Source organism: Hermetia illucens, chromosome 1 (assembly GCF_905115235.1).
Source record: "Hermetia illucens chromosome 1, iHerIll2.2.curated.20191125, whole genome shotgun sequence".
Taxonomy (NCBI): Eukaryota; Metazoa; Arthropoda; class Insecta; order Diptera; family Stratiomyidae; genus Hermetia; species Hermetia illucens.
The window spans coordinates 104,775,268-104,794,229 of record NC_051849.1 but is presented as its reverse complement, the minus strand read 5'-3'; the positions used below and the strand labels follow the sequence as shown (position 1 = coordinate 104,794,229).

Below are 18,962 nucleotides of genomic sequence, written 5' to 3'. Positions count from 1 at the left end.
GAAGCAGCCCCACATAGAGTCCTTATTTCGGAATCAATATCGTCGGAGTTATAGTCCAGCATCTAAACAACCGCAAGAACCAGCGTGGCTTTTTTTCTCATCTAGTGGAGTGTAGTATTTCTCCACCCAAATTTGCTTAATAATGACTACCCGAAACACTTGCACTCCTCCTTCACTGTTCTGGGCCATGTGTGACGGCCTACTCGTCGACCAACTTGGGATGGTGGATTCCAGTCCTATCCATTGCCACTTTCGTCTTTAGATCAACTTGTCCACGGGTAACAGGTCTGTACGGCGACGAAATTGTTCGTTCAAAATTGCATCAGGCCAGCGTATTCCAATGATACGTCGTAGTAAATTGTTGGGGAAGGCTTGGAGCTAAGAGAGCATACAGATGGCATCAGTATAGTCGAATCATTTGAGGAAAGATGTTAGGGTCTATTGATGCCTTTATGTATGTGCACCGGAAAAGACAGCATGAAGAATGTCACCGATAACAAAAAGGAATAATAATGGTGACAAGATACATTCTGTCAAAAAGTATCCGAAATTTGTAATTTAAATAAGCTGGGCTAATGATTTTTGAAATAGTTTTTTGTAAGCGGGCAACAATGTACTTAATTATCGTGCTTCACTTGAAAACAATCTGTCAATCGGTTTGTTAACAGCAGATGATTGCTGATCTGTCTCGAAAAAGTGCGCCGAACTGCTTACGAAAATTTGCAGATTGGAACAAATTACGTGGTCGACAAATCACCGCCATGGAAGCCTTAAATGCAAAGTTATAGAAGGTCAAAGCCTGGCACTTCACGTAAATTTATTACACTCTAAGACGTGCATGACGTCATCATCATATAAAGTGAACTCGTTGAACCGCTTGCATAGAGAATTCCCCACATAAGATGAACACAAAACGTTTACACCTGACGCGCCCAGCTTCCGATTTTGCCATACCAATTACATAAAATTCGAACAGTTTTCAAAATTGAAAAGCACAGTAATTACAAATTAATTTTTTTTATTTATTGCTGAGTTCAGTACATATCACCAGTTGGCTCACAAACATTTCAAAAGAACTAAACATAAAGTCAGCATTATTAGTTGAGTTTTCGCAGTTACCGTACTTTCAGCTCCACCACTTCCACCTCCACCATTTCCCGTTCCTCCACTTCCAGATCCATCATTTTGGTTATATGTTATTGTGTTACAGAAGTTTGAATTACATTTCGTGCAGGATTTAGGATTAGCGTTGCAAAATGTGATTTGCGATTGATCCAAATCTTGGAGGCAGCCTTTTATGACGCGACCTGCAAAATATGAACAAACAAATTCAGTGAAATTGGCCTTAACAGCCTCAAATTTAAGTTATTTTTCTCACTAAGCAAAAGCGATTTAAGACACTTGTTAGACTGGAAATTCTTTTGATAATAAATTGACATTTCTTCAAAATGTATGAATGTTTCGACCCTGTTGGTCCACGTACCATTCATTTGCATTGAAACGCACTGATCTCCTGATTTCATACAATACGCGCTTGTTTGATTGTTACTTCCTGATGTGCACTGGTCCCCTGAGCAGGCTAAACATTGACGACGTCCTGAAGGAAATTCGAAAGCATTGCAAGCTCCTCCATCTTGTGCGGGCAAACAAAGTTGGCAATTCTGACTGTCATAACAAGAGATTTCATCCCTTAGATTATCCATACACCCCCGAATTGTCGAATGTTCATCATATTCTACAAAACAATAAGAGTTGGCAGTTGGAAGTAATGGACATCGAACTGGCTCCATCTGACTAGGATTTTGCAAACACTTGGAATCCTGTAAATAGTTTAAGGAGTTGTGAATATATGTATAGTTTATTAATAATAGTTCAATCTTAAACATTTTTAAATGGTTTTGCCTTTCCTTCTTTAGATATTCTTAGAAGTTGGTCATCCTAATTTCAACTGTCCAGAGGACAATTAGAAGCACCCCCTTATATTACAACTCAGAATTAGTTATTTTAAGGCCAAAAAATAGAGTTCGTTAAGGAAGATAAAGCAATTCTACTACTTAAAAGAATGAAAAGCTCAGGCTGCACTGCTCCAGATGCCTCAGTTAAAATAAGTCGAAGGGACTATTTTATGTGAACAAAAAATTAATTTTGCTGGTGTTTTCCAATGACCAATACACCATTACCATCTGTATGAGCTGGTGGCGAGACTGCTGTTTCTGGTTTCCTGGTAATATGAGCAAGGTTCTTGACACTACCCCGTTGCCTTTGGTATTTGCAAGGGGTAAGGTGTTCAAACACAGAACTACTGAAAGCCGCAATTACGTTTCCACTCGGGCTGAAAGCTGATGTAGTATCAAACGAACTTGACCGCGCAGCCAGCAAAACTTTTCCAAAATCCGAGAAACGCGATCAAATCGTGAGGAAAAACGTCATATAATATCGTGCTTGAACTCAACAGTCATAAGCTGCAGCGGTGGTCGTCCAACATTTGAAACCCGAAAGCACTTCTCTCAAATCATACATATTCGAAATTTTACCCAGATGATTTTTATGATTTACATTAACGAATTACGCGAATTACGCGTGTTAGCATAGCAGGTGTTTTGTTGGCAATTTCTTCTTGGATGTTGGTCTTCAAATCTTGTAGGGTTCTTGGACGGTTCACATAAACACGGGATTTCAAAAAACCCCATAGAAAAAAATCACAAGGGGACAGATCGGAAGAGCGTGCCGGCCATTCCAAATCGCCTCTAATTGAGATAAGGCGCTCTGGAAAGTGTTCCCTCAAAACAGCCATCGATGCTCTTGAAGTGTGTGCTGTTGCACCATCTTGTTTGAACCAAGTGTCCCCAAATCCAAATTTTCTAGCCGTAGAAAAAAAAATTCTGTAGCATGTTTACATACCGATCCGAATTCACTGTCACTGTAACCTCATTTTCCTCAAAAAACCAGGGGCCAATAATTCCAGCTGAGGAAATTGCACACCACACTGTGAGTTTGGGTGAATGCAAAGGCTTTTGATGCGATTCTCGAGGGTTGGTGTCAGCTCAGTAGCGCATGTTTTGTTTGTTAACCGGCCCATACAAATGAAAATGGGCTTCATCGCTAAAAAAAACAATAGCACCCTCGGGAACGACATCAAGAAGAAGCTAACACGCGTTAATCCGAGAATTGAAGTCACGTTCTGAAAGTTCCTGCACTATCGTCATCTTATAGGGATGAAAATGAAGATCATCACGAAGAATTCTTCTCACAGAACGATCGGATAGTCCAAGGGCAAATGCGTGTTTGCGCGCAGAACGCGGTGGCGATCGCAACATTGACGCTCTCACTGCTTCAATGTTCTCAGGTGATCTAACGGGCTGGGGGACTCCAGTTCTTCCTTTTGTCGTACTTGCAGTTTGTCTGAATGTAGTGACTCATGTAACAATTGATTTGCGGTCTGGGACGGGAGCCAACGGGGCTAAATTAAAGCGATTCCGAAATGCACGCTGTGTTGCAATAACCGAACATCCGCTTGAAAAGTAAACCTCAACGGCAAAGGCACGCTCCTCACTATTCCAACGCATGATGGCGACTGAACCATGTCGGGACAAAACTTTACAGGATCCCCTCTTGAACGAGACCACTAGCGCTCCGCTATGACATCAGCTAACTGAGTGACGCGCATTTTAAAAAAGGAAGTTATGCTGCCGCACCCTGTATATATATATATATATCATATATTTTATTTTGCATTCCTGTCGTGTTTGCGATTTATATAAAGAAGCGTTTAATATATCTACGAACCGCTTCAACCACACTGCTCCCAGGGCAGGGGTGAGGCAGGCTGACAAAAACAAAAAGAAATAACTGTCCTTTGATAAAAATTCTAAGTCTTGTTCCAAAAAAAAAACATCATATTAGCGTTGAATGTGGAATATCTTAGTATTTTAAAGGAAGGTTTTTCCTTTTAAGGCTCACATATTTTATTTAGACACCTATCGGAAACCATTTGATTCGTTTTTAGTGCACGAATTAATCTTCAGTGTAATAATTTTTCTTCAATGTAAAATTTTACACCAAGGAAGGGATCAAATGGATCCCGAAATACAGGGTATATATCGAACGAAATACATAATGTACATATGTTAGCCCAGAAAAGAAAAATTCTTCTATATTTGTAAATTTTCTCGAGACAGATCGGTTGACGATTACAAAACGTTCATTGGTCAGCCTTGAGTTAAAATTAGCTTACTTTCGTCTAATGATACACGATAATTCATCAATCTGTAACAAAGTGGTTCGGTCGGTGAAAGTAGATACCAACAATCTACGCACCCGTACCGTATTATCGTCTGTCCGTCTGTCTATTTGTCAGTCACACCTATTCGAAAACGGCTACACCGATTGTCACGAAATTTGGTGAGAAGGTGTGATCTGTGAATTCCTTTAGCACTTCCTTAAGCAAGTGGTGCCATTTTGTGTTGAATTTAGGGGGAGGGGGGGTAGGCTCACCATTCAGTTGAAAGTGAGATGAAACTTTTTTTTTCAAGGAACATGGCCATGTTGGGTATTAAATGAAAGGCTCAAAATATGACCCTCAAATAGTGTAACTGGTCTCGTTCTCAAGGGCCATCTAACTCAAAAATCTGAAAGAAAATCACAGCGATGTATCTAAATGAAATCTAGGGCTCAAAATACACCTCATTCCGATTCGAAAACCGGAAACCCCTTTAAGTACAAAGAAGTACAAAATTGGTGGCAATGGTATAAAAGATGACATACGGTACAACTTTGAAAAGTTTGGAAGAAATCCATCTATTATTAACAAAATTAAGGTGAAACTTATACATTTTATGTGAATTTCGGGCATTCTGAAACCTGTATGACTTCATCATCACCTATCAATTCGTCAATAGCACAACAAAATGAGCTTATACGAATGGAGGATCGCAGGGAAACATTTCGTTTTAGTTTTGTAATCATTTATATATCAATTATGCGAGACAGACATATGTATATATTTATATGTATGTGTTTGAATCTTCAGGGTAATGTCTAATTCAAATTGACATACAATATTTGTACATAAAACCAGCTGCATTCAATATATGTACTATTTTGCACAAAGTAAATCGGAAATATTTGTGCGATCAATTTATATACGTGTATATATAAGTATAGTGTTCGGTAATAGGCAATGTTTGTTTGTTTCGGGAGAGCATAATACCTGAAATATGTGCATATATCTTGTAGTTTGAAAAAAATATGAAGTTATATTTTGGGTGTTTAGCCATATACGAATGGAAAAATGTGAGTAGAAAGTTTCATACATAAGATGAACATAAAACCTTTATAACTGATGTACCAGCTTCCGGTATTCCCACCTGCTTTTTTTTGTTCTCATGTTATTAGCAGTAATAGAAGCATATGCTACCACAAGCAACTGAAAAGTGATCCAGGATAGGATAGCAGCGTGAGAAAAGTCCCGCCGAAATGATTGACAATTAATTATGCCAGAGTTTTACAATGGTCTACGTGATTACCAGACTTAAATTCAATAAAGCATATGTGGAATAACCTACTATGGGTGTTACTACTTTTTGTGTTATTTTACAACCAAGATTTCGATCCTCCTGGGGATCCTGGGGATAAAAAATTGTCAACCACCTCAATAGATATTTTAACATTTTGGGTTTTCTTTTGCAGGCGACTGTTCATCGCCCGCACATGCTATTATGTTTATCACTTTTCTTACTAGTGATGGAAAATTTCTAATTATTCTATTGCGGTCGTCTCCCGGGAAGCCAATCTGGTTTCATTCATCCAGCGGACAGTATGGATTTTCCCAACAACGTTCATTGTACAGTTAATCAAATAACGCAAAATGAGGGTTTATAGGACGTTACGCCATAAGAGATAATGTAGATAATGGGCGCTTAACGAGAGAGAAATGGTAGTAAGACGTTACACTTAGGAACTTATCACTTTTCACCTCCTTCTAAGAATTATATATTGTTGGTATTTTTCCTTAATATTCATGGTAATTTTACAAAGGAAAAGTGGTTTGTAACGAGCACTATACGTTAGAATTGTTTATCAGTTTATCAATATTTATCCAACTTTTTACCCCATATCAGCTATTCGTAAATATATGACAAAAGGCTAGGTCTCAGTATCATATGGTAACTTAGAATGGAATCACTTTCACGCTCGACCAAAATTCGTGAACTTCTTCTAATCCTTGGCTCAGTCTTAAATGCAATTCCTCGAGAATGTATTTTCACTATGAGCATTAAAGGCTAGCAGTTCACCGAAATAAATTAATATACCCGTTCAATCTATGTAACCATTCAGTTTAACAAATTGCAGGTTTCTTCTTTTAATAAGGACTACAATGTCTTAGAGGTATTAGAATGAAAATAATTTTATTTTTAAATTTCAGACTTCGCATCAGGAATACTAAACATATCAAATTATCTGCCATTTCCCCAGCTTCTCAAAGTGAATAAATTATAATAATATAATGAAGAAATCATAATGGGAAAGCTTATTTACTAGCGAATATTCAGAATGAAGCATTTATCAAAAATTCTCATAGAGACAACTAAACCATCCCTTCCTTATTATACTCCTACCTTTGAAGAGTCACACTCTAGGCATCTGATATCCGCGCGAGCATATTTATTGCAGAGGGTACCAAAACATCTATCGCATTCAAGATTCCCCGTTTCCTGGCATTTCACTCGATACTTATCGGGAACCTCCAGATAGCATCCCCTCGCAGCAACACTATCTAATGTAGATATAAGCGGACTGGATTAGAAGCTATCCTCGGGTATATTTTTAATATCCTCTACGTACATTCTTCGAAAACTGTAACACAAGAATCTAAAGGATCAGCACACGTTGTGGTTTGATTCACTAAAGTTGGCCTAGAACATTCTATTCCCGAACACTTATAGCATTGTACACTACTCCTGGCAGCGATTAACGCATCCGAAAGTACAAGCTTTAAACAAAACGTTGAGAACAATACTAAAGAAAGTATCTTTGTCATCCTGGAGGCAGTCGCGGCAGTCAAGATGCGCTCGTTGTGAGAATTTGAAAACTAGTAGTAATTACAGCAGCTCAATCCAATATTTATTAACGTACATTCTTATATATGTATGCATAAATGACCATATGTACGTATCTGCAACCTGTGATGACAAATAGATAACTTGAAGTGGAAACACTTGTATTTTCCCCAACGGATGTAGATCAAAGGATAGCGATTGAATTATTTGTTGATTGATAAGAATCATAACCAACGAAGACCAACGAAAGTGCAATACTTCAAGGCCAGGAAAGTAGCAAACAGTAGAATTTCCAGTGGGGAATTTTGATGAGTCGAAGAAAGTATATATTTATTGAGAAAGTTATTATGGCAGAACTGCAATTTGATTTCGTGTTTCGATCATGCTGGTTCATACTTGCATAATATCAAATTATTCCAGGTGGCATTCTGAAACTCATCTCTTCGAATTCCATTTAGGTCTGTCTTTCAGTCTAACTTCGTCTGTCTGAGTGAATTATATGTGCAAAAGGATAGTGCAGAGAGAGCACAGATGACCTGATCATTGTAGAGCAGATTTGGCCCTAAGCCATTACGCCGCTAGATCTCCGCTTGCGTGAGCAGTTGCCACCAGCCAATTCTCTGCTGACTAAAGCACCTCCTCCTACCAAGTTCTTCGGACTAACGGCTTAATTTAGCAGATTTTACAGAGTGTAAAGGTTTTTTTTGGCGGAGGGGGGGGGGATGATGGGGTAGGTGAATCCGTTTATGCACAAAGTCTAACCCCCACGACGGTACAACTACTAATTAAACACCTCCCCGTCGTTAGAGAACTAGCCTGCAACCACTTGTCACCCTCCCGCCTTGGGGAGCCTTCAAGTCAGGAAACTAATTTCACCACACAAACATGCAAAAGGGGGGTGTAATTTTTTTTCCACCGAGTGCAATTGTGTGGGGTATCAAAAGAAAGGTCTCAATTAGCCGATATTAGGTTTGACATTGGTTGCAAAGGGGAGCAGAGCGGGGGTCCGAAAGGGGCCAATTACTTCAAAGACCCGTTCTCAAAAACTACCCAACCAAAAATATGGTAGTCCATGCACATAGTATCTAGGCCTCAAAATACTCTTAATACCGATACCTATTTAAATAAAGTTAAGAATAGTATATACCCATATATATTGAATTATAAGTATGTTTTTAAGAAATTGACCTCTTGAGTTTTTCCTAGAATCACCAACTTGTGCAGTAATATAAGCTATACTGTAAAGCATGATACTGGTGAAATTGCACCATTCCTAACAAAGTTATAATAGATCAAATTTGTTACTTTTGTGCAAATTCTAAGACTTTGAGAGTCAGTATCATACTAAATTGAATGGTCGGACAAACTAAATGCATAAACGTTAAGAAGGGACCAATGCACAATTAAATGTACTTATGTAAGCAATACACAAAACCTTTCATACCTGAAGCGTTTAGCTCCCGGTTTCCCGACTTTCTTTTTTTCTTGTGTAGCGATTAAGAACGCCTACATCTGCTTTCCCGCTAGATCTAACCCGATCCTCTTCGGTAATTTTACGGCATTAACGATTTCGCACATATTTCTATACTCCTTGACTCTTACGGAATCATGACCATGACCAGCCCATCGTATCTCCTTCTGAGCAAGTGGGAGAAGTACGCCATTATACATGACATTCTACAAACCGGACCTCAGCACAGAGCTCTGTGGCAGTCCTGCTGCAGTTACGCTCCTCTTAGGTTCATTGTTTATCTCATAATATGCATAGAATTTTTTCTAAAAAGTAAATCTCTACAGTTATGACCAATGCTCGTGACATCTTCTTCGGACTGACTTACTGACATACTTGTTATCAAACATGGCTACCGCGCAATATTCGTTACAAAACATATTTCTTCGTGCTAACCCCACCACCATGTCCATTACATTGACTGTAGACCAAACTCAACGGAACGCATATTAGTTCTCTCAAGGTCCAAGATGCAGATCTTCGGGAATGGACAGTGGCTTGCTACAAGTTAGTCTCTCTATAAATTTTTTCCCCATGATGTTCTTCCCCTCTGGCGCGCTACCAAAATTTTCTCGCTCAGAGTCATGTAGATATTAATTGAGCGATAACATCATTACACCATTTGGCTACTTGCTGGGGTACCCTCGTATCCCTTGTGTCAAAAGTCTGCCTTCTGTTCTTTCTAAATTTTCGTCAATTGACGACATTCGAACAAACACATTCCCATCGAAGGCGAACGATGGTTCGTTAGTCAAGAGATAAAATAAAGCCAATAAATCCATTTCAAGTGAGGAATAAAAGATACAATAACAAACAAAATTCGTCTTTTGGTAGCAGAAGACAACAGAATTCGAAGGACTGAACAATAACCAAACTAGAAATCCCTAGCTCATATTTATGTTATTAGGCTCTTAAAAAGTCCATTTTCAAAAGCTTTAATCATCGTTGGAACTGCCGCCTTAATGGCATCGTCTAAAATATTCTATATAAGGCCTAAATAGCTTCCCACACCTCTATCCTAAATAAACGTGAAGGTTGGTCCACAAACGCCGTAACTCTACTTCAATCTGTGTCATTGACAAAATGTCACATATCAGTGCGTAGGAATGAACTAGAACCTGAAATATAAAACAAGGAATATCGCAGTAATTTGAAACGCAACAGACGCGATGCATAAAATGGAAAAATAAAAAAAATACCTGCTGGTCACGAATTTCAAGCCTTAAAACCTCATGATGGCGGAGTGCCGTGATCAAGAAGGAAAATCTACGAAGGATAGCATCCGAAATCTATATTTCCCCTGCCTCAAGGATGATCTTTGGAGCTCTCACCCTTCCTTGATATACACAGCCAGTAGAATAAATGGAAGCTGTTTCTTGGGAAGCACAGACCCATAGATCCAGAAAAGTGAGGCTTGGAAGCACTTGTTTCCGGGGGAAAGACGTGTAACCCAAAGTTTGAAAGACAAGTCAAGTACCCCCGAAGACTAGCCGGGAAGAAAGGTGAAAAATAAATGCACCTGTATCTAGCACTCCATAACGAAGTTAGCAGGCAGAAAAGGCTATATTTCACAGGCCTATCATAATATTATAAAATCAAACGTTACTTGGATCCCCCATTGGGCGCTAAAAGCCATTACAATAGTCTACGTAGAACATTCTACCTTAGCATCACTTTGGCTCTTGGCGGAACTCTCTCTCTCTCCAGATAGCACCGAGCGAGATTTGACCAAGTGAAACTTTATCATTTTTTGTGATTAATAATAATAATCGTTGACGCAACAATCCATATTGAATCAGGGCCTTGAAGTGTGTTAGAGCACTTCATTCAAGACCGTAACGGTACACTACAGGATTACAGAACTCTGTAGGAGGTAATGTGGTCAGCATTGCGCTCGCCCGAGATTATTACCCTGATTTGACTCAGGTACTCAGGACTGGTATCCAACGTCAAATCACGGTACAAATCCCACTGCCACCAGTGAGACGTATGACAGCCTTGCACTCTAACCACTCAGCTATCCGGACACTTTGTGATTGGAAAAGATAAAATGAAATGGGATTTTGGATTGGGATCACGAGTTGTTTAATGCCTGGCTTGGGGCTGTTTTATTATTTACACAAATGACTAGCAATTCCCGTTGTAGTCGATGGATTAAAAGATAAGTTAGCGCGCTAGGACACTTTGAAATACAAATTTAAAAAGAGATGTTATGTATAGATATTTTACCTATGTGTTCGTACTGCAATGACGGATTTCTTATATACGCTTGGGAGTATTCCCACTAAATATGTAAAACAAGTCGGAATACCGAAACGCGGTCACTTCGGGTATAAAGGTTTTGTGTTCATCTTATGTGAGAAACTCGCTATGCAGGATTTTCCATTTTTATATAGTTAAAAATGCAAAATATTTGCCAAACTCCAAAATTCACATACATATGTACATACATATCAAAGACATAAATTCTGTGCTCACCCTAAATAAACAAAAATTGTCTATTATCGCATGACGATGCATGCATATATATGTGCGCATCTAAATTGATGCAACGCATCTTCACGCATTTCCGCTTTACTCCGCGCACAAAAGCATACATATTCATATATGTTTGGTACATAAATCAAAAACCGCTGGTAACCAGAACACACATGTCTATTATATTGGTTACTACCGGCAAGCTTTATTAGCATATACATATACATACATACACGTGTCTACCTGATGTAGTGACACTGAAATGCAAATAACTAAAAGAAGTCAAAAAAGGAAAACTAAAACTTTCCCATCGTCTCCGTCATTTATATAAGTTCACTTTGTATGATGAAGACATCATACATGCCTTGGGTACCATAAATTTGCCTGAAATGCGAAACTTTGACCTCCTATAACTTTGTTAATAACAGTCCAATTGCCTTCAAACTTTTCGGGATTATATCCTATATTATCTTTACTGCTGTTGTCATTTTGTACTTCTGAGATGGACTTAAGGGGCGCTTTCCGGTAAATTTCCAAAACGTAGTAATATATTATTATTAACTTTATTTGTGCAGATATCGAAATGGAATGAATTTTGAGGCCTAAATTTCATATAGTTGCATCACTATGATTTTTTCAGATTTTTCGCTTGGATAGGTTCTGAGAGGTGCTCGAAAATGATTCCGAAATCTTGGAAATCGTTTTAACGCTATATCTGATGATTTAATACGGTTTCGGTTTCTAAAATTATTATAAAATAAGTTTCGTGCTATTGACCAAAATAATATATGTAAACATATGTATTAGAGGATTCTCTATTTATAATATGTAGTAACTCCGTCATATTAAGTTTCAGTCTGGTTTTCGCAACTCGAGAGTAACTGGATAAGTAAGTAAGAAAAAGTAACAGATCGTAGAACGACACATATTTAAAGTGGGGATTTATATCGCTTGATAGAGAACCACATTGTATCATCTATTAGCAAGTTTTATGTTCCGAGAACATAACGCCTTCAAGCTTATTTAGTACGCAAAGATGACACACGGTCTCTTAATACGGAACCCCCCGTAGGATCAAATGATCAAATTCCTTACCCAATTATGCTTTGAAACATATTAAAATAGCTGCTCGATTTTTGTAAACGAATTCCGGAGCACGCAACAGGGCAAGGATTGTTCGAGGTTATAACTTTCGATCCCCGCTCTTCCTACCACCCTTCACAACTAATGTAAAAACCAATACGGGCTTAAGAAAGTACTAATCGAGATCTTTCATTTGATACCCAACATGGCGACATTTGGTGAAAAAACTTAGAACTTAGAACCAAGCCTTTTCTATTAACACTTGAAGCCGTTTTCGCAGAAAATACGCATGATAGCCAGACAGATATTGAAGCACCAAACCGATTTTAAAAAGATTTTGTTTTAAACAGAAAATTTTTAAAATTACATTTAAAAAACTACTAAATAGAACTGCACATATATTTTATAATAAAATCCCCAATTTCATTGTGTTGAAAGTCATGATCTACAAACAATAACTCGGACCATACATATGTACATACTCTTGAACCCATCGAGGCTGATGACGTTATTATCGCATTTACTTGCCATTGTGTCAAGTGCGTTATCTAGATTTAATTCAATTGATTCTAGCATTGCATAACTTACGTATGTACTCGCAATCATTTCTCAAATGCACTCCACTCTATCCCCTTTATCACCAGCCAATGTTATCTTTATGGGCGCCATACATATTAAGATCTCCATGTTTTATAACTTATGTTTATCACTCTGCAAATCAGTTCGGGACTCGAATTCAAATAGGAGCCAAGTGCTGAGTTTAGTATTTGAAAATTGCAGATAAAATCTAAATAAATCGGACCTCGTCCTGTAAATGCATTAAATAAGTCAGACTATTTACTTTAATGAGATAAAATACTATTCTATGAAGGCTTACTTTACAATCAATTCGCGTGAAACAATGTTGACTTACTACGATGAAAGTTGGATTTCCAACACCACCTCCGCCCCCTAAGGAGACATTTTCATATCATTGATAAACTAATTACCACTAAACTTGTTAAGCTTGTTGTTGTTAGCAACTTTTTGAGGGAGCTTTTTACACAGGGATGATCGTTGCTTTTCCCTAAAGGAACTAAACAGAGGACTTTCCCCCTCCCATTTATTGCACTCTAACAGGTGTATGACGTCATCATCAAATTAAGTGAAGTTATATGAAGGGCAGGGTCCATGGGGACATTTTAATTTCCTTTTTTTAGTTTTTTTTAGTTATTCATCGATCATCGAGGTTATAGAGCAAAATCAGGCCCTTTTTCCTCGTTAGTAATCCCACCCAATTCAGGGTTGGGTGTGGAAATTCAACTTTTATCACTTTATCAATTTATTATTAATTATAGTGAGATTTCCATCAAACTGTCTAGTATGATGCCGTATATTGGGATTCGTATTATTGCAATTACTGAGTTCCAGGGTGAATTTAAGACAGGTTTCCAACAAATTTTCAAAATATGATATAATACTCTTAACGTTATTTTAATAGATGTTAGTCTAAAGAATTTTGGGACTAAATACATATCATGATTGTTTTCGAAATATTCTGTGGGTATTTTCGACCCCAAAATTTAAGTGACCCTTTTCTAATACTCTACTCCGCCACTTTGAAACGAATATTGAAATTAGAACTGTTAATTGAGACTTTTCATATGTACAGCCCCCCCCTTAACGTCAACGTAGAAGTATGACGCCTACTGCATGTGTATGTATTTCTGAAAAGAGTGTCTGCCTTTCACAAAACCTTAAAATGTATATCGACGGAAAAATCAAGAAATAAGTTCGTTTCAGTTTAGTTTGAGGCAGGATTCATTTTTGGACTACGCAACCTAAAAATCTAGAAGAATTCAGAACAATGCGTTTATATGAAATCTGTCTATGTCCCATTCCGATATCTGGTCACATAAACTTAGAAATAGCATAATACCAACTTTCTGAAATTGACCGGAAAATCCTCCTTAAGTTCATCCCAGGAGTATCAATATAAACGATATTGCCGCGTATAGTACGCGGCAGCTTCATCTGGATTTGAGGTTCCAAGGAGACACTTCTATCGCCAAATAAACAAGGCAGAAAGAGCCTGGCTCTAATCCAAGCTGCCAGAATAGTCAACTTATCATGGAAATGTTATTCTATAAGAGAAACGGAGGCTGTAGGTAATTAGATGAATTCCCTATCTACGACTATGGAATAATTCTATAGACAGAGAAGACTGCCTGAATAGCGATTAGAACGTACCCTTCGCATCAGCTTCTACATCGCTACGAGTATTACTAAAAACCATATAAGAAAATGTATCTTGTCTCATAATAATAATAATCGTTGGCACAACAATCTAATTGGATCTGGGCTTTGAAGTGTGTTAGAGCACTTCATTCAAGACCGTAACGATACACTATAATGGGTACACTGTAGGAGGCAATGTGATCTGCAAATTATTGCCCAGATTTGACTCCGGTTCTCATTCACAGCTGAGTCGACTGGTATCCGACATCCAGTCACAATACAAATCCCTCTGCCACCAGTGAGACTTGAATCTCGACCTTCCGCTACGACAGCCCAGCACTCTAATCACTGAGACGCCATGCGGACCCTGATTGCATCATAACCCCAAATTAAATACCTATTACATTCAACAACAAAAACTAATAATATTTTTTTCTGTTTTCAGGGTGGATTTCGATTACAAATATTGGACCCTCTGGATAGGCCTGTGCTTGATTTGACACCATCTTTCAATGGATCCGAATTTGTCCGGACGGACGTTACGTAAGTATTAGTTTGAAATACCGAATTACTCAGGGTATTTTTCACGCTCAGCACTGACTTAAGGGTTACTTTCACCAATTTCATCTCGAAACAAAACATACCATTTATTGCAGTAGAAATTTTGTGAACTGATCTAGATTCTCTTAACTGAAATTGGAATTAATTACACATTGACCAGGCCATTTACATAGTTTAGTTCTAAAACTTTGACAGTTTTGTTCTTTCTAGGCTATATATATGCGTAAATGATGCAGTTGAGGAAATCAATCAGAAACCAGAATTTACTGTGCCTACTACGATAGCGCATACATTCATTAGGATTATAGAAATATTTCTATAATTGATCCAGAATAACCCTCAACGAGTGTCTGTATTCGTAGGGGAAACCATATTTTATGATGCGCAAACTTTTTTGGTTGTCCATTCTTTATCAGTCGTCCCAAATCCTTTCTACTAACTGAACTTGCATTGTTTCATGACTAGCGTATTCAAAATATTCCAACTTTATTTTGCACTCATAAGCCACTCTGGGTTAAGATCATCCCCATCAAATAGTTACCTAGACGCTTCCATTTAATAGCACTTCTGCGTTAAGTTTAACTTTATTGGTATGCTCTCTGCATAATTCATTCGTAAATACGCAATTTTTAGGGGACCTTTGCTAAAGGTTTAAGAAAGCACCACAATCAGTAATTTAATACACATAATAAAATTTCTGACAATGAAAATACCGCTATTAAAGTTGTTCCTTAAAATTAAAGAAATATATGGTTGTCATTTACCCCTTGGTGGACTATAGCGCGTCAACCACACCTACGCACTATCGTTCTCAATTAGCCGAAATACCCTACAGGAACCCCAACAATTTCCCAAGACGCCCGTACTCCTTCTCTACTACTCCGCGCCAAATGCCCTTGAGGCAACCCGTCTTGGGAGAGTGGATCCCGCGTCGCCCGCAATGCAATTGTCATCCCTCCCACTGCCACTTCCGCCCTCCGATCAAACCGTGTATATATGTCAAGTGTGTGCGCCGACCAAGTTCTTCGTTTGAGATAGTGTCAGGCCAGTATACTCCAATGATAAGACGCAGACAGGTGTTGACGAAAGCTTGGAGCTTTTGAGTAATAGCGGCGCTCACTTTTCATGTGCAACACAAAAAGAACACTAGCACAGAACAGTTTCAAGGTGACCTTGGTGTTGGGATAACTGCATTTCCAGATTTTGCAACGAAAGCGGATCTAGCGCCTTTAATGCTTCGGGCAACACCAAGTTCAGTGCCACCGTCGGCAGAAACCACGCTTCCTAAATGTACGAATTGATTGATTAACCATATGCCCAAGGGCCATCATCTGGTGAGAAAGCAAACAGATGTCATCAGCATAGTCGAGGTGTCTAATGAAAGATGTCATAGTCCATTGAATTCCTCCACGTCCTCCGAAAGGGCCAGCGTGAAGAACGTCACCGATGGTGAGCAGAAATAATATCGATTGTAAATAAAAATCCCGCGGACTCCACTTTATACCTCAAATTGCTCAAAGATGATCCCTCATCATATGTCGCATTGGTAATAGTTTTTCCGGAATGTCTGCCCTGCGTAGAGCATGCTAGATACACTCTCTATTCACGCAGTTGAGAGCTTTCTGGAAATCGACGGAAAGCAAGTGAAACCATGATCTGAACTCCGCGCATGTTCCAAAATGATCCGTAGGGGATTGATGTGATCAATGCAGCAGGATCCGGAGCAGAAACTTGCCTGCTCTCTGTCGATCAAGCTTTCGAGATGTTGTTTGATGTATTCCAGAATTATTTTAGCTTTTATCTTTCCAACGACAGGGAGCTCACAAATAAACCTCCAATCACACTCGAAACGGGTGCCCTCCTTTGGAATCTTAACGATCATCTCCTCAAAAAATGACTGCGGGTTTCCTAAACAACTACCTAGATCATCTCCTTTTTCCACTCTCTACTATTGTCGGTTCCTGACTGATTCCAGACACCTAAAACCTAAGATTTCAAAATCAGCTAAGTGTTATAGTATATTTACGTTTAAGGAATACTTAAAAGAGTTAATGTATCCAGAAATGATGTTATCATATATTATTTGATCATATCAATCACTATCTGACTCCTGTCGTTAGCAGAGAAACGGGTGCGCGGTAGAACATTTACTAGGACTTAATCTGTCATTCCTCCAATTTCCTGGACATGTGTCTATCCGAAACATAGATATCCAGGCGAGCCATTCATCCTCTGGGAGCACTTCAATTTCCCTTCAATTGATTGCACGACCTCTGCTGGTCCGACCGTTGCCCTCCATCATTTATCTTGCAACCAGGCTGCCATAGCGATTTATGACTTCATGGGAAAACTACTTCCATACTTTATTCCCATCTCGTATCATAAGCTCCTTAGATATCTGGTGTGATTTATAGTAGAAAGTCTTGATGCCTTACGTGCGAAATAACGGCCTGGGCTAAAATATCGTCGCCCAGGCAGTGCTACTGATCTACATAGTACGTTTGTCCACGAAAACCTAAAGGCGGTCTTATACCAAGAAGTGTACATTTTAGGCCTATTAATATATATTATTAATTAATATATACCATATATATTAAGTGCAAAGCAACCACAGAAGCTAATCTAATGAAGTTTTTTTATTTAATTTGTAATTACATATTTTGACTTTTCAAAAATATTTTTGAAAAATACCCATCACTTTTAGTATGTCCTTGAAACGTCCTTACCATAGTCCTTGCCAAAATGTCAATTTTGAGGCACCTGAACGGCCATTTAATCTGCCCGAAATCAAAAGATTATATTTCTTATTAATAAATGTTCTGTTGGCTATGCTTCCCTGTTCGGGATTTTTATTATTTTGAAACTTGACGGAAATATGCATCATTTTATGAAAAAGCTGCAATTCCCTTTTTAACCCTTTAGAGGCTGTAGCAAGTCGGGAAACCTGAAGCTGAACGCTTAAGGTTTCACACCTTTGGATGTTGCTTATATAAACATATTTGAGTAGGCATTTGACTCATCTGTAGTTTCTGCGAGCGTTACTTGAAGTAACTGATCCTGCACTCTTCCCTTTTGCAACCAATGTCAAAATTAATATCAGCTTCGGAAAGTACTATTCGAAACCTGTCATTTCACACGAGTATACTCAGTGAAAAAAAAAAGTACACTTCACTTCTGTTGTATGATTGCCAGGGGTGTAGAGTCCCTCTTCCTCATTAAGAAAATGTCCTCGGTTGGCCGCATTTTTCTCTGTTTGCTGAATCCGGGAGCAGCCAGTAAGTCCTTGCAAAATGGACAATAATCCTTCGTTGAAGATCATTATTGCTAAGTGGGTGGCAATTTCCAAATGTTTAGGAGCCAAAATCCAAATACAGCTTTCGTTGCTGTTTTGATTGTGTGCATCCAAACATCTAATCATCAGAAGACGGATTCTCGTATGTCAATTTTATCAAATGTACAATCTAGGATCGATGGGAACTCTGCCATGCCGAAAGCTTGTGGCGCGGCAGGATTCGCGGCATTCGAAATTTATTTTTATGAACGAATTCAATTAAAAATATTGTATTTGTAACTGTTGTTCGTGCTGCTCGCTGCAGCCGTTGCTCTTCAGCCGGAACTTTGCTGGGCTGCGGTTGTTCGTGCTGCTCCTCGCTGCAGCTGCTGCTCTTCGGCCGGAACTTGTGATGGGTTGCGGCTGGACGTTATCCTGCGAGCGGACGGCGGAGGACGGGGCACACAATGTAGCAAAATCACGAAATGGTTAGCGACGCGGATCCGGAGAGTAACCTCATCACAATCTTTACAAACCGTGGCCAGATCGTGATTTCTTTGGGTGAATTTTCACGTTTTCCGTTCAAAGGAAAGTCGGCGCGAGCCGAGTTGCACGACATAATCTGGGCTCGCGGTGCTTTCCGTGTTTTTACTGTTTTACTTCGCTGCCAACCCTTTATTTGGGTTCAGTCTGCAATCAGCACGATCTGCACGGGACGGGCAAGTTTGACGTCCAGATAGGCGGGTTGCAAATTCGGCGAAGATCAAAAGCCGGGGACGTTTCG

General features: G+C 38.9%; 2 protein-coding genes across 4 annotated transcripts in view; one reads left to right on the top strand and one right to left on the bottom strand.

Moving 5' to 3' along the window:
• LOC119647177 overlaps nt 1-18,962 on the top strand; it is a 252,131-nt gene that overhangs the window by 192,726 nt on the left and 40,443 nt on the right. For all 3 annotated transcript variants that reach the window (XR_005248808.1, XM_038047985.1, XM_038047986.1), the window contains exon 4: nt 14,792-14,889. Coding sequence is in view for 2 of the 3 variants with exons in the window: in XM_038047985.1 (XP_037903913.1) it covers nt 14,792-14,889 (98 nt within the window). In the remaining variant the exon portion in view is untranslated. The remainder of the gene's footprint in view (nt 1-14,791; nt 14,890-18,962) is intronic.
• Nucleotides 1,001-7,115, bottom strand: LOC119647180. The gene is made up of 4 exons (XM_038047988.1): nt 6,844-7,115; nt 6,618-6,775; nt 1,484-1,820; nt 1,001-1,307 (listed from the first exon to the last, which is right to left on the bottom strand). Exons 1-4 carry the CDS (start codon nt 7,037-7,039, stop codon nt 1,057-1,059), a joined length of 942 nt encoding a protein of 313 aa, XP_037903916.1. The 5' UTR covers nt 7,040-7,115; the 3' UTR covers nt 1,001-1,056.

What these genes read in the sequence shown, in the direction of transcription:
- LOC119647180 (XM_038047988.1), bottom strand. Translation starts at nt 7,039, where the DNA reads ATGACAAAGATACTTTCTTTAGTATTGTTCTCAACGTTTTGTTTAAAG. An exon ending in TAGAGTGTGACTCTTCAAAG is followed by an intron (nt 1,821 to 6,617) that starts GTAGGAGTATAA and finishes AACTATTTACAG; the next exon opens with GATTCCAAGTGTTTGCAAAA. An exon ending in CGTTTCAATGCAAATGAATG is followed by an intron (nt 1,308 to 1,483) that starts GTACGTGGACCA and finishes CATATTTTGCAG; the next exon opens with GTCGCGTCATAAAAGGCTGC.